General features: G+C 45.6%; 1 protein-coding gene across 1 annotated transcript in view; it reads left to right on the top strand.

The window, feature by feature from the left end:
* Window positions 1-14312, top strand: part of LOC141106741 (uncharacterized) — a 172748-nt gene that overhangs the window by 142042 nt on the left and 16394 nt on the right. The window contains exons 11-14 of the mRNA XM_073597669.1: window positions 10053-10133; window positions 11463-11535; window positions 11638-11735; window positions 13040-13148. Coding sequence (XP_073453770.1) covers window positions 10053-10133; window positions 11463-11535; window positions 11638-11735; window positions 13040-13148 — 361 coding nt within the window. The remainder of the gene's footprint in view (window positions 1-10052; window positions 10134-11462; window positions 11536-11637; window positions 11736-13039; window positions 13149-14312) is intronic.

Raw genomic sequence — 14312 nt, 5'->3', positions numbered from 1 at the left:
GTGCGGGAGAGGGGACACACTGCCCCCCGCTGCGCTTTGCCACTTACCGGAGCTGTCGGTAGTAGTGGAGATGATCGGGTCCTTTCCCCTCACTGCCTGGATGCCGAGTGAGTAAAAGATGGCCCCCGCTCAGCTCCATAGCATTGGAGGGTGGAAGCGATGTCAAACGTAACTTCCACCCAATGCTCTTAAAGGGAATTTTTTTTTTTTTGTAATAAAAGAAAACAAAATGACATTTCATTTTTTTTTTTTTTAATTTGCATTTAAGTCCAAATATGAGATCTGAGGTCTTTTTGACCCCAGATCTCATATTTAAGAGGACCTGTCATGCTTTTTTTCTATTATAAGGGATGTTTACAATGCTTGTAATAGGAATAATAGTGACCCAAACATTTTTTTTTTAACCACTTCCCGCCCGGCCTATAGCAGATGACGGCCGGGCGGTGGTTCCGTTATCCTGACTGGGCGTATGAGGTCCAGCAGGACAACATGCCGCAAATGGGCACTGATTGGCACCATTATGTTTCAGTTCTGCCCAGCAATGCCACCAATAAGTTTTATCAGTGCCACCAATCAGTGTAATCAGTGCCACCTGTCATTGCCCATTGGTGCCACCTGTCAGTGCCCATCAGTGCCCACCTATCAGTGCCACATATAAGTACCCATCAGTGCCACCCATATGTACCAATCAATGCCACCTATGAGTGCCCATCAGTGCCGCCTATGAATGCCCATCGGTGCCACCTATGAGTGCCCATCGGTGCAGCATACCAGTGCCACCTATCAGTGCCACCTATCAGTGCCGCCTATCAGTGCCCATCATCAGTGCCCATCAGTGCCACCTCATCAGTGCCACCTCATTGGTGCCATCTCATCGGTGCCCATCAGTGCCGCCGTATCAGTGCCCGTCAGTATAGCCATATCAATGCCCATCATTGAAGAAGAAAAAGTACTTATTTACAAAAACTTTTAACAGAAACAAAGAAAAACCTGTTTTTTTTTCAAAATTTTCGGTCTTTTTTTATTTGTTGCACAAAAAATAAAAACCGAAGAGGTGATCAAATACCACCAAAAGAAAGCTCTATTTGTGGGAACAAAATGATAAAAAATTTGTTTGTGTACAGTGTTGTATGACCGCGCAATTGTCATTCAAAGTGTGACAGCGCTGAAAGCTGAAAATTGGCCTGGGCGGGAAGGTGTCTAAGTGCCTGGTGGTATTGAAGTGGTTAAAGGACAGTGTAAAAAAAAAAAAAAAAAAAATTAAAGTGCCCTGGCCCGCCGAACTCGCACGCTACACATACGTAAATTGCGCCCGCATATGAAAATGGCGTTCAAACCACACATGTGAGGTATCACCGCGATCGTTAGAGCGAGAGCAATAATTCTAGCACTTTAGATCTATCTAATTCTAGACCTCCTCTGTAACTCAAAACTGGTAACCTGTAGAAATTTTTAAATGTCGCCTATGTCGATTTTTAAGGGTAAAAGTTTGTCGCCATTTCACGAGCGGGCGCAATTTTGAAGCGTGACATGTTGGGTATCAATTTACTCCGCGTAACATTATCTTTCACAATATAAAAAAAAATGGGTTAACTTTACTTTTGTCTTATTTTTTACTTCAAAAAAGTGTATTTCTTTCCAAAAAGAAATTTTCTAGCAAAAAAAAAAACAGATTTTAACTTGTAAACACCAAGTCTGAAAATAGGCTTGGTCCTTAACTAGTTAAGGCACAAAGACAAAATAAATTACCCAGTTTTCTTGTAAAATATGAAAGCTGAGGTTGCACCGAGTAAATAGATACCCAACATGTCAAAACCTTAAATTTGCGTGCTCCTGTGAAACTGCGACAGATTTCAGTACCCTATATTTTCCATAGGCAACGTTTCAAAAGCTCCCCATAGGTCATCAGTTTAGCGTCACAGAGGAGGTCTGGTGCTCGAAATTTTGCTCTCAAATTTTTGGGAGTGGATTTTATATTTGTGGGGGTAGCTTTAATTTTTTTAAATTGAAAAATATCTATTTTTTACGGAACACCTGTTCATCCCTATGCGGGTAAAACTGGCTCTGCATGGGCGTACACATTGATGTTTTCTGTTTGAATGAGGCCATACCTGAATTTTTTCAGTGGTTGTAAACTTTTACACATTCCCAGTGAAGTGACTGGCCTCATTTGATACACAAGACAAAACCTCCTACATAAGTTGTACCTGTTTATCTGCATTTTTTTTCTCTACATCTATTCAAAGTGCAAAATTTATAAAGCTTATCTGAGCTGTCAGAAAGCAGGGGAAAGGGAGGTGAAGTTACACTCAGTGAGGAGAGCTGATTGGAGGGAAGGGACACACCCCTTTCACACAGGAACAGAACGGAGGCTGTCAATCAGCTGGAGGTCCCTCCTCTGTCACCATTTTTCTCTTGGTGTCAGGAAAAATTGTCAGAAGTGACTCATACTGATAGCAGAGGAAAGAGGCAGCAAACAGAAATGACACTTAGTGCTCTGGATTGAGACAAGTACACAATATAGAGGGGTATGCTATGTTCATATTTCATGTCAAACGTTTACAACCACTTGAAGTTGCCGACAGGGTCCCTCTATGGCAGTGAGCGATCCTTTACCTTCCAGACAAGACCTGAGGACTCTTGTGTTCATTTTTACATTTTGCCTAATTTACAGATGGTGATAAATACATACAAAATCTTACATTGCTGTATAAAACTGTTATTTTACATCAAATTTACTGTATATATGGCATATGTACACTATGTTGTCAAAAGTATTGGGGCACATGAACTGTAATGACATCCCAGTCTTAGTCCGTAGGGTTCAATATTGAGTTGACCCATCCTTTACAGCTATAACAGCTTCAACTCTTCTGGGAAGGCTGTCCACAAGGTTTAGAAGTGCGTCTATGGGAATGTTTGACCATTCTTCCAGAAGTGCATTTGTGAGGTCAGGCACTGATGTTGGACAAGAAGGTCTGGCTCACAGTCTCTACTCTAATTCATTCCAAAGGTTTTCTATGGGGTTGAGGTCAGGACTCACTCAAAACTCGCTCATCCATGTCTTTATGGACCTTACTTTGTGCACTGGTCCAAATCATTTGGTGGAGGGGGGATTATGGTGTGGGGCTGTTTTTCATGATTTGGGCTTGGCCCCTTAGTTCCAGTGAAGGGAACTCTTAAAGGCATCAGCATACCAAGACATTTTGGACAATTTCATGCTCCCAACTTTGTGGGAACAGTTTGGGGATGGCCCCTTCCTGTTCCAACATGACTGCGCACCAGTGCACAAAGCAAGGTCCATAAAGACATGGATGAGCAAGTTTAGGGTTGAGGAACCTGACTGGCTTGCACAGTTCTGACCTTAACTTGATAGAACACCTTTGGGATGAGTTACAGCAGAGACTACGAGCCAGGCCTTCTCATTCAACATCAGTGCTTGACCTCACAAATGCACTTCTGGAAGAATGGTCAAACATTCCCATAGACACACTCCTAAACCTTCTGGACAGCCTTCCCAGAAGAGTTGAAGCTGTTATAGCTGCAAAGGGTGGGCCAACTCAATATTGAACCCTACGGACTAAGACTGGGATGTCATTAAAGTTCATCTGTGTGTAAAGGCAGGCGTCCCAATACTTATGACAATATAGTGTACAGTATATACAACATGTATATGTGTCGGAGCGTCTACAGCAGACATTTTGGATACTGTGAATGTGCCCGTTTGCGTCCAAAAATAGTATTCCGGAATACATGAACAAAGTGTTACAAAGCACATGATATTTTTCTACAGCTATCTGCCGTCAAGGATTTCCATAAACACATATCAAGGTGACATGCACATCTGCCAGCAGCACCAATCAGAATCACTTCCATCCAAGTTTGAAGCTGACCTCAAGCCTTCCCTTCAGTCTTGCACAGGTGTACAGTCTCCTCTCCTGGACTGAAATGGCTTACTCTGATTTCACTGCACACTGTGAGCTTCTCAGAGTGTGCATTAGAAGCTGCAGAAAGTCCAATAGAGCCTGTCTCATTTCCTGGCTGGAGAACATCCAGCATCATCTAGCTCTGTTTTCTCCAGTCTGGCTCTGTCCGTGACCCACCCACTTCCAGCAGACCAGGCAGAAGTCTCATGTGATTGGTCTTCTTGTGCTCTACAGCAGGGGACTTCAAACTTTCAAAACAAAGGGCCAGTTTACTGTTCATCCGAGATTTAGGGGGGCCGGACTGTGGACAGTGAGAGTAAAAAAATTACATAGTTGGTGTCAGTGGAAGGAATAGTGCCCCATCATTGGTATCAGTGGGAGGAATAGTGCCCCATCGCTGCTGTCAGTGGGAGGAATAGTGCCCCATAGTTGGTGTCAGTGGGAGGAATAGTGCCCCATAGTTGTTGTCAGTGGGATGAATAGTGCCCCATCGCTGGTGTCAGAGACAGGGATAGTGCCCCATCATTGGTGTCAGTGGGAGGAATGGTGCCCCATCACTGGTATTAGTGGGAGGGATAGTGCCCCATCATTGGTGTCAGTGGGAGGAATGGTGCCCCATCGCTGGTGTCAGCGGGAGGAATAGTCCCCTATCACTGGTGTCAGTGGAAAGAATAATGCCCCATCGCTGGTGTCAGTGGGAGGAATGGTGCCCCATCACTGGTGTCAGTGGGAGGAATGGTGCCCCATCGCTGGTGTCAGTGGGAGGAATGGTGCCCCATCACTGGTATCAGTGGGAGGGATAGTGTCCCATCCTTGGTGTCAGTGGGAGGAATGGTGCCCCATCACTGGTATCAGTGGGAGGGATAGTGCCCCATCCTTGGTGTCAGTGGGAGGAATGGTGCCCCATCGCTGGTGTCAGTGGGAGGAATGGTGCCCCATCGCTGGTGTCAGTGGGAGGAATGGTGCCCCATCGCTGGTGTCAGTGGGAGGAATGGTGCCCCATCGCTGGTGTCAGTGGGAGGAATGGTGCCCCATCACTGGTATCAGTGGGAGGGATAGTGCCCCATCCTTGGTGTCAGTGGGAGGAATGGTGCCCCATCGCTGGTGTCAGTGGGAGGAATGGTGCCCCATCGCTGGTGTCAGTGGGAGGAATGGTGCCCCATCGCTGGTGTCAGTGGGAGGAATGGTGCCCCATCGCTGGTGTCAGTGGGAGGAATGGTGCCCCATCGCTGGTGTCAGTGGGAGGAATGGTGCCCCATCGCTGGTGTCAGTGGGAGGAATGGTGCCCCATCACTGGTATCAGTGGGAGGGATAGTGCCCCATCATTGGTGTCAGTGGGAGGAATGGCGCCCCATCACTGGTGTGAGTGGGAGGAATGGTGCCCCATCGCTGGTGTCAGTGGGAGGAATGGTGCCCCATCGCTGGTGTCAGTGGGAGGAATGGTGCCCCATCGCTGGTGCCAGTGGGAGGAATGGTGCCCCATCGCTGGTGCCAGTGGGAGGAACGGTGCCCCATCACTGGTGTCAGTGGGAGGAATGGTGCCCCATCATTGGTGTCAGAGAGAGGAATGGTGCCCCATTGCTGGTGTCAGTGGAAGGAATGGTGCCCCATCGCTGGTGTCAGTGGGAGGAATGGTGACCCATCGCTGGTGTCAGTGGGAGGAATGTGCCCCATCATTGGTGTCAGTGGGAGGAATTGTGCCCCATTGCTGGTGTCAGTGGGAGGAATGGTGCCCTACTACTGGTGTCAGTGGGGGAATAGTGCCCCATCACTGGTGTCAGTGGGGGAATAGTGCCCCATCGCTGGTGTCAGTGGAAGGAATAGTGCCCCATTGCTGGTGTCAGTGGGAGGAATGGTGCCCCATACTTGGTGTCAGTGGGGGAATAATTCCCCATCACTGGTGTCAGTGGGGGGAACAGTGCCCATCATTGGTGTCAGTAAATGAATCCTTTGGTGGTTGACGAGGTGAGCTTGGCGGCTGAAACATTTTCCGCAGGTGGGGCAGGAATAAGGCTTCTCACCAGTGGGAACCACCTGGTGGCTCACGAGGTGGGACTTCTAGGCGAAGTTCTTCCCACACTCAGTGCACGAATGTGGCTTCTCGCCGGTATGGGTTGTCCGATGCGGGAGGACTTTGGTTCTTGTGGAAAACCATTTGTCGTAGTCCAGACACTGGCATTTCTTAAAAACTCCAGGTGTTGTATGGTGGGAGGGAGGTTGGAGGACGTTGGGAGGACGCCCCTTGTGAGCAGCAGGAAGAGGTGGACTGGAAAAGTGTGGGGTGAAGTCCTGTTGCAATGATGTTTACGACTAAAGAACCTGCTGCATTGTCATGCCCTTCCATCGTATCATCTGGAGGGATAACGGCTCTTGGCTTTGCTTTGTATCGCCCATCTGGAGGAAATAAAAAAATGAAGCTAGAAGTTGATCTCTCGGCTCCCCCTAAGCCCACACCCTCCTCTAACTAACTGCTGGCATTACAAAAAAAAATAAATCCCTCTTTTACTTACCTAGTCATGTGGAACTCCAGTCCAGAGTCTTCTCTCCTATTCTGTTTACAGGAGGTATGGTCCTTCTTTGGGTGTCCATATCACTGGGACTCTTCTGTGGATTTAGAGTTGATTACTCACCTTTGCTGATCTCTGGAGGGATCTCCTCCTCTTTACACTGATCATCACCCATCACATGGATATTCTTTCGCTTCAACTTTGACAACTACCAAGCCATTACTCTAATAAAAAAAAAACACAATGCAGAATATAAAGGCACGGTGTCTGCAAGGGATATGGACCAATACTACTTCTTATCAGGAAAGACGCTCAGCTGCATTTACCTGATCATCCTGAGGGATCTCCTGATGTTCCCCTGGAGGAACTTCCTTCTCCTTACATGGATCATCACCCATCACATCTTCTGCTTCCTTCTTTACTTCGACTTTAATATTGATCTATTTGTGTTCCTAAAAAAGACACTTTGAGTAATAAAACATACTAAAAAAATATTCCTGATTTATACATAAAGATTCATTAGAATATCAACACAAGTACTATGAAGTCAAATGGTGGCCTCTTCTTCACAGGTCCATAATCCTAGTAAAAAACATTTTCATACACCTATAACAATTTGTAATCTCTTCAATCATGGGCTATCTTCACATAATATGCTCTGTGCTGGCAAATCCTGTGTGTGACCTCCCAGAATCCTCCTCAACTCACCGGTTTTATTAATAGAGGTAAGATTGATGTCATGTGACCTCCCAGAATCCTCCTCACCTCTCCAGTCAGGTCTGTGTTTTATTACTAGAGATAAGAGTGATGTCATGTGACCTCTGAGAATCCTCCTCACCTCTCCGGTCAGGTCTGTGTTTTATTAATAGAGATATGAGTGATGTCATGTGACCTCCCAGAATCCTCCTCACCTCTCCGGTCAGGGATGTGTTTTATTAATAGAGATAAGAGTGATGTCATGTGACCTCCCAGAATCCTCCTCACCTCTCCGGTCAGGTCTGTGTTTTATTAATAGAGATAAGGGTGATGTCATGTGACCTCCCAGAATCCTCCTCACCTCTCTGGTCAGGTCTGTGTTTTATTAATAGATATAAGAGTGATGTCATGTGACCTCTGAGAATCCTCCTCACCTCTCCGGTCAGGTCTGTGTTTTATTAATAGAGATATGAGTGATGTCATGTGACCTCCCAGAATCCTCCTCACCTCTCCAGTCAGGTCTGTGTTTTATTACTAGAGATAAGAGTGATGTCATGTGACCTCTGAGAATCCTCCTCACCTCTCCGGTCAGGTCTGTGTTTTATTAATAGAGATATGAGTGATGTCATGTGACCTCCCAGAATCCTCCTCACCTCTCCGGTCAGGGATGTGTTTTATTAATAGAGATAAGAGTGATGTCATGTGACCTCCCAGAATCCTCCTCACCTCTCCGGTCAGGTCTGTGTTTTATTAATAGAGATAAGGGTGATGTCATGTGACCTCCCAGAATCCTCCTCACCTCTCCGGTCAGGTCTGTGTTTTATTAATAGAGATAAGAGTGATGTCATGTGACCTCCCAGAATCCTCCTCACCTCTCCGGTCAGGTCTGTGTTTTATTAATAGAGATAAGAGTGATGTCATGTGACCTCCCAGAATCCTCCTCACTTCTCCGGTCAGGTCTGTGTTTTATAAATAGAGATAAGAGTGATGTCATGTGACCTCCCAGAATCCTCCTCACCTCTCCGGTCAGGTTTGTGTTTTATTAATAGAGATAAGAGTAATGTTATGTGACCTCCCAGAATCCTCCTCACCTCTCCGGTCAGGGATGTGTTTTATTAATAGAGATAAGATTGATGTCATGTGACCTCCCAGAATCCTCCTCACCTCTCCGGTCAGGTCTGTGTTTTATTAATAGAGATAAGAGTGATGTCATGTGACCTCCCAGAATCCTCCTCACTTCTCCGGTCAGGTCTGTGTTTTATTAATAGAGATATGAGTGATGTCATGTGACCTCCCAGAATCCTCCTCACCTCTCCGGTCAGGTCTGTGTTTTATTAATAGAGATAAGAGTGATGTCATGTGACCTCCCAGAATCCTCCTCACTTCTCCGGTCAGGTCTGTGTTTTATTAATAGAGATAAGAGTGATGTCATGTGACCTCCCAGAATCCTCCTCACCTCTCTGGTCAGGTCTGTGTTTTATTAATAGAGATAAGAGTGATGTCATGTGACCTCCCAGAATCCTCCTCACTTCTCCGGTCAGGTTTGTGTTTTATTAATAGAGATAAGAGTGATTTTTTTGGCTTACTGTATGTGGCTTGTTGCTAGGGCGTCCCTTGTAATCTGCCTCTTCTGGGCCGCGGCGATGTACATCATTTCCTGCGGCGCCTCTGTTCCTGGAAGATGTGTGTCATCGTTCCCAGGAGTAATTGGGCATTGCCGCAGGATTGCATTGCGTTATTTTCAAACAGGAAATGACGCGATGAAAGGCGGATCTAAGCGCCACTTTTCAAAAGGGAAAAAAAGTCTTTGTTGCCATTACCAGTTTGTTTGTATACACAGCAGGCAGCTGCGGTGACATGTGTAGAGCGGCTATAGAGGGGATCTTTGTGAAGATTTACAACAAGATCACTGCACTTTTATGTCTAATTCTCCAATGAGGACTTCGGACTATGTAAGATTTGTAGAATGTAGAATGCGCATGCGTGAGATCGGGAGGTGCATGCTGGGTAGCCAGCAGCATCTTATCCCAGAGCAAGGTAATAGTGGGATTCACATGCCCACAATCAAGATGGAAGCATTTAGGAAGACGAAAACTAAAGTAAGTAATTTATAAAGAAGATGTACTCGAACCATGATTATATTATAAACATGATTGACATTAGACATTATAGTATTCATACAAGCAGAACGGATGGCAAAAAAAAAATATGTGGGCGGAATGCCGCTTTAAAAACAATAGTCAATTGGAACATTACACTTTAGTTACCTTTAAACTCATTGCAATCACACCTATCAGTGTTATTAGTATAACATTATAATAATAATATGATAATAGGATAAATATTATCATATTATTATTACCAGCATAATTTGGACCCCCTCAGCCCTGTCTCCCATTCATAGCTCTTGTTCTCTCCCAGCACCAGGAACACACCTTTCACTTCCGCCCTCTGGCTTCAGCACTTCCTTTCTATGCGTTCCACTATTGCCATGGTGACGCGATCATGCGATGACAGAAACCCGAGGCCCCATAGACAGGAGAGCAGCGGCCATTTTCTTGCAGATTGTTAACTTTTTTGTAGCCTTTTTTAAAAAATTCTGTTTTTCTATAATAGTTTTCATCGATCATTTTAAGCATATGTAAAATAACTAATAAATTCGTGAATCTATACAAAACGTTTTTAATAGCATTGTCCGCGTTTGTGGCGGCGGCCATTTTGTTGTAGACCGAACTCTGAGTATCTGGTTCTTGCATCAATACATATAAATATTAATCAATATGGACGAATAATTTTTTTCTGTGCCACCTTTCCCAGCTTCTAAGAAACGATAAACGTTTGTTTCATCATTGTTGAACGTATTTAAAGAATGAAATAAAAGAAATAGGGCGGCCATTTTGTTGTAGCCCAAAATTGAGGACAGGAAGTGGTTCCAGCAGTTGTCAGAATGTCAGAATTTTGTTGTGATTGTGAGGCTGGAAAGTGTGTGCACAGTGAGGAGCAGGTAACAGTATTAACATATTCTTTGTATGGAGGAAGAGAGAAGAGGGGGTGCCAGCACCCTTTGTGGACTGAATTGTTGGTTGTGTGGTGGATCATATGAGCTTTTGTATCAGATCAAAGATCCAGGATGCAGGGCAGAGAGTGGTATCAAGCTGGGGGGCTGCCTGGATTTCTGCACATTGGGGTCTGGCCTGCTTACGGTGTGTGGGCCACCAGGTAAAAATGATACGTGGTAGTATTTCAGTGTGGAGCAATACCCTAATTTCCCATAACGCTAACTGCCAATGTTTATTTAGCTAATCCACGCTGTGTCTCATTATGTGGACCTTCAAAATCTGCAGCTGCTGAAACTGGAGGATAGGCCACACCCATAACATATGGTTTTCATCAAATGCGCAATTGACAAATATGGCTGCCACCGGCGTGCAGCTTTGTTTGCAAACAGTATTTTTGCAGAGTTCTAAGGTCCAAGGATTGGAACTGAGGTGATCTTCTTCACATTTGTAGTTCAATGAAAAGCTCATCTACCGGATTTGTTTTTAAAAACCACCCTATGAGCCCCCCTCCCCCACCCTCAAGGGTTAAATCTTCACTAAGGGTAGGGGTAGAGGAAGAAGCTCAAAGACTTACTTCAGGGCCCATTCATACCAGATGCGTATTACAGGTTGCCCAATGCTTATACGATAGGAAACCAAGAAATCTTAATTAGGGTTGGGCCTGCATTCTACATGATGGCATCAGGGTGCGATCGCCACCTGGAGCTCCGAAGGGAAGAGGCTTCCGGTCAGGACAGCAAGGGGGATACCTTCTGGAGTGAAGAATAAGGTAAGTATTTGTACTTCATTCTCTACTCCAACCCATCAATTCAACTGTTCCCCCAAACCGTTCCATTTAAGGCATGCCATGAAGGATAACATCATAGTTGCTTGTCCTCCCAACCGTATTGTCAAGCCATCCAATAGCCAAAGTCATAAGTGATCACATCGGTGGGCACCATGGCAACTGCAGATCAAACAATGGCTTCTTTGGCTGCGAAGGAATGGAGGGTTTAGTTCCTTGCATAGTGTGTTTTGGGAGAGGGGTTTCGGCTTTGAAGTGGATTGACAGGCCGGTGTAGCAATACACTTTTATCAGCTTAGGTCGTAAAATTCGACAATCTAGGCATATTTGAAAACAGTCTTCAGCCTGATTTGCCCCACACCAGCTGAAATGAGTCTTCGGGTGGAAATAGGTTGCCCTGTAAGGACTAGTGCCCCCGGTACTTATCCAACATGAGAACTGTTCTGGGCCGTCTTCTTCTTTTTGTAATTTCTGTTTTTTTTTTTATTAGGACTTGATCTTGGTAATCCAAACATTCGCCAAGGAGATCATGATGGAGAACCAGCTGCCCCCCACACCACCAGGTAAGAGGAAAGAAGGTTATTGAGGATCCACCTAGATACACACATCCTCTGATATAAAGACATAGAAACAATGTATTCAGTCAGTGTGTGTGTTTCCTACAGATGGATCCAGTAACAGAAATCCACCAGAGAGATGTCCCCGTCCTCTGTATTCCCGGGACCCTACACAGAAACATCAAATGATCCTTGAAGACCATGTGGTAGGTTGATAGATATCAAATGTTCCAGATGACATACATTAGTGTTTCTCAACTGGGGTGCTGTGAGCGCGGGACCCATTTTCACTGGTATGGAGTCATGAATTACCATGGTGCTGGCAGGCCGGCCACCAGTGGCATAACAACCAATGATGCTCTAGTGTCAGGAGGAAAGCCCATCTCCTGCAGACCTCCTTCACCTTCTGACCTCGAGAACACAGTTTTTCCCTAAGGGTGGAACTTTAAAGGCACAGGCGTGTAACAAGAGTAAAAACCTTCTGACCTCTGCCAAGCTGCTACAGTCAAAAGGTAGGGCTCTGATGTGAAGGGGGGCTATGTGATTTCGAAAGCTCTGTGATGGGGGGGGGGCTGTTTGACTGGGGGGCTCTATGATGATGGGGAGGCTCTGATGTGATGAGTGTACTTATGTATAGAGGGCCCCTGACTAAGGATGAGCTCCGGCGTGTTCGCATGGCGCATGTGCCGAGCCCACCAGGAAGTCGGCACGGCGCAGCGCTAATCACTGGCAGTGAGACATTTCCCGATCTCTGCAGCCGCACATCGGGAAATGTCTCACTGCTTGCGATTAGCGCAGCATGCGAACACGCTAGAGCTCATCCTTACCCCTGACATGAGGGGGGTACCTCTGATGTGATGGGGGGCACTGACATAAAGGGGGGTTTCTGATGTGATTGGGGGGGGGGGGCACTGACATGATTGAGGAGTTTGATGTGAAGGGGTTTTTTTTATGTGAAGGGGGGACCTATGATGCTATGGGGGACCTCTAATGTGATATGGGAATCTCTGACGTGGTGGAAGGACCTCTGATTTGATGGGGGCCTCTGATGTGAAGGGAGGACCTCTGATGTGAAGGGGGGCTTCTGATGGGCTGGGGGGGGTTCTGATGTGATGGAGTAACCTCTAATGTGATGGGGAACCTCTGATGTGAAGGGGAGCTTTTGATGTGATGAGGGGACCTCTGACGTGGTGGAAGGACCTCTGATGTGATGGGGAACCTCTGACATGATGGGGGACCTTTGATATGATCAAGGGGTTTGCTGTGCTGAAGAGACCTTTGATGTGGTGAGGGGGCTTTTGATGCCAAGTTAGTTTCATCAAGGCAGTTGTGTGCATCATCCCAGGCTCAGGTCACCCATTGATAAGTAACATTTAAATTTTTTAGACTGGGGTCCCTTAGGATTTTGCATACATTTAAAGGGTGCCACGATTAAAAAAAGGCTGGGATACGCTGGTTTACATTGCAGAGAAGCTGTGCCGATCCTATTAGTTCTTAATTCTTTATCTAGGAGAACCATGTGATTGCCATTAAAGAGGAACATACAGATGAAGATGAGATATATCTGAAGGATGAGGAGCACTATCAAGGGGAGGGAATTCCCCTGGAGATGAGCACAGGTAAGTGTGTACTGTCTGAGCTCCAGGTTCCTCTTCTGTTCCTTCATCAGCCTGTAGAACATTCAGAGGACCATTCAATGGACCTTCCCATAGTCATCCAGTTCTTCTCACAGTGCAGTTCTGCTTACTAAGATGGATATTCTACCCTCAAAGCTCCTCCTCTTTTTTATTGGCAATTGTCACCTAGTGTGGGTCAACACACAGAGGGCAGGTAAGCGGAAAATGTTGGATGTTGCCTGTACATGAGCCAGGAATTTTACCACTTTTATTCCAGACACTTTCGCCCCCTTCCTGCCCAGGCCAATTTTCAGATTTCAGCACTGTCAAACTTTGAATGACAATTACTCAGCTATGCAACACTGTACCAAATGAAATATTTTTCATTTTTTTGAGACAGAGCTTTCTTTTGGTGGTAATTAATCACCACTTCATTTTTTATTTTTAACATTTATATTTTTTGACAATCACCGTTATATGCAATCATTTTTATGAATGGCATATATTTGTTGCCAGTGTGTTCTATTGTGATAGCTGTGATTGGCCACAGCTATCACATGGTACATATGCACTGTCCCTGTCTTTACCATGTGATCACTGTAACCAATCACAGAGATTATCACAATAATACACAATCAATGGCTATGAATGAAAGCCATTCATTGAGTACAACTGATGTGTATGTGTTGTACGGGCCAGCCCTGGTATCATGTGATCCCTGTGACCAATCACAGCGATAACATGGTACCAGGGCTGACCTGGTATAACAATCTGAGCCACAGCGCGGCCGCTGGAGCACGCAGGATTTTGTATGACGTCCATTTAGGATGGGGAAGCTCCCGCTCGCCTGTCATTTTGCTATAGGCCAGGTGGGAAGGAGTTAAAGTGGATCTATCCTACCCATTGTGAGAAGTTTACAGTGTGCAGTAAAATCAGAGTAAGCCATTTCAGTACAGGAGAGGGAGATCGTCACCTGTGCAAAACTGAAGGGAAGGCTGGAAGTCGGCTTCAAGGTACATGACATGGACATACAGTGGAACCTTGAATTGCAAGCATAATCCGTTCCAGGAGAATGCTTGTAATCCAAAGCACTCGCAAATCAAAGCAAGTTTCCCCAGAGAAGTCAATGGAAACGAAGATAATTTGTTACACATTGACTTCTATTGC

Source organism: Aquarana catesbeiana, linkage group LG08 (assembly GCF_042186555.1).
Source record: "Aquarana catesbeiana isolate 2022-GZ linkage group LG08, ASM4218655v1, whole genome shotgun sequence".
Taxonomy (NCBI): Eukaryota; Metazoa; Chordata; class Amphibia; order Anura; family Ranidae; genus Aquarana; species Aquarana catesbeiana.
Note: the sequence above shows the minus strand (reverse complement) of the source record. Positions and strands in the feature narration are given on the sequence as shown.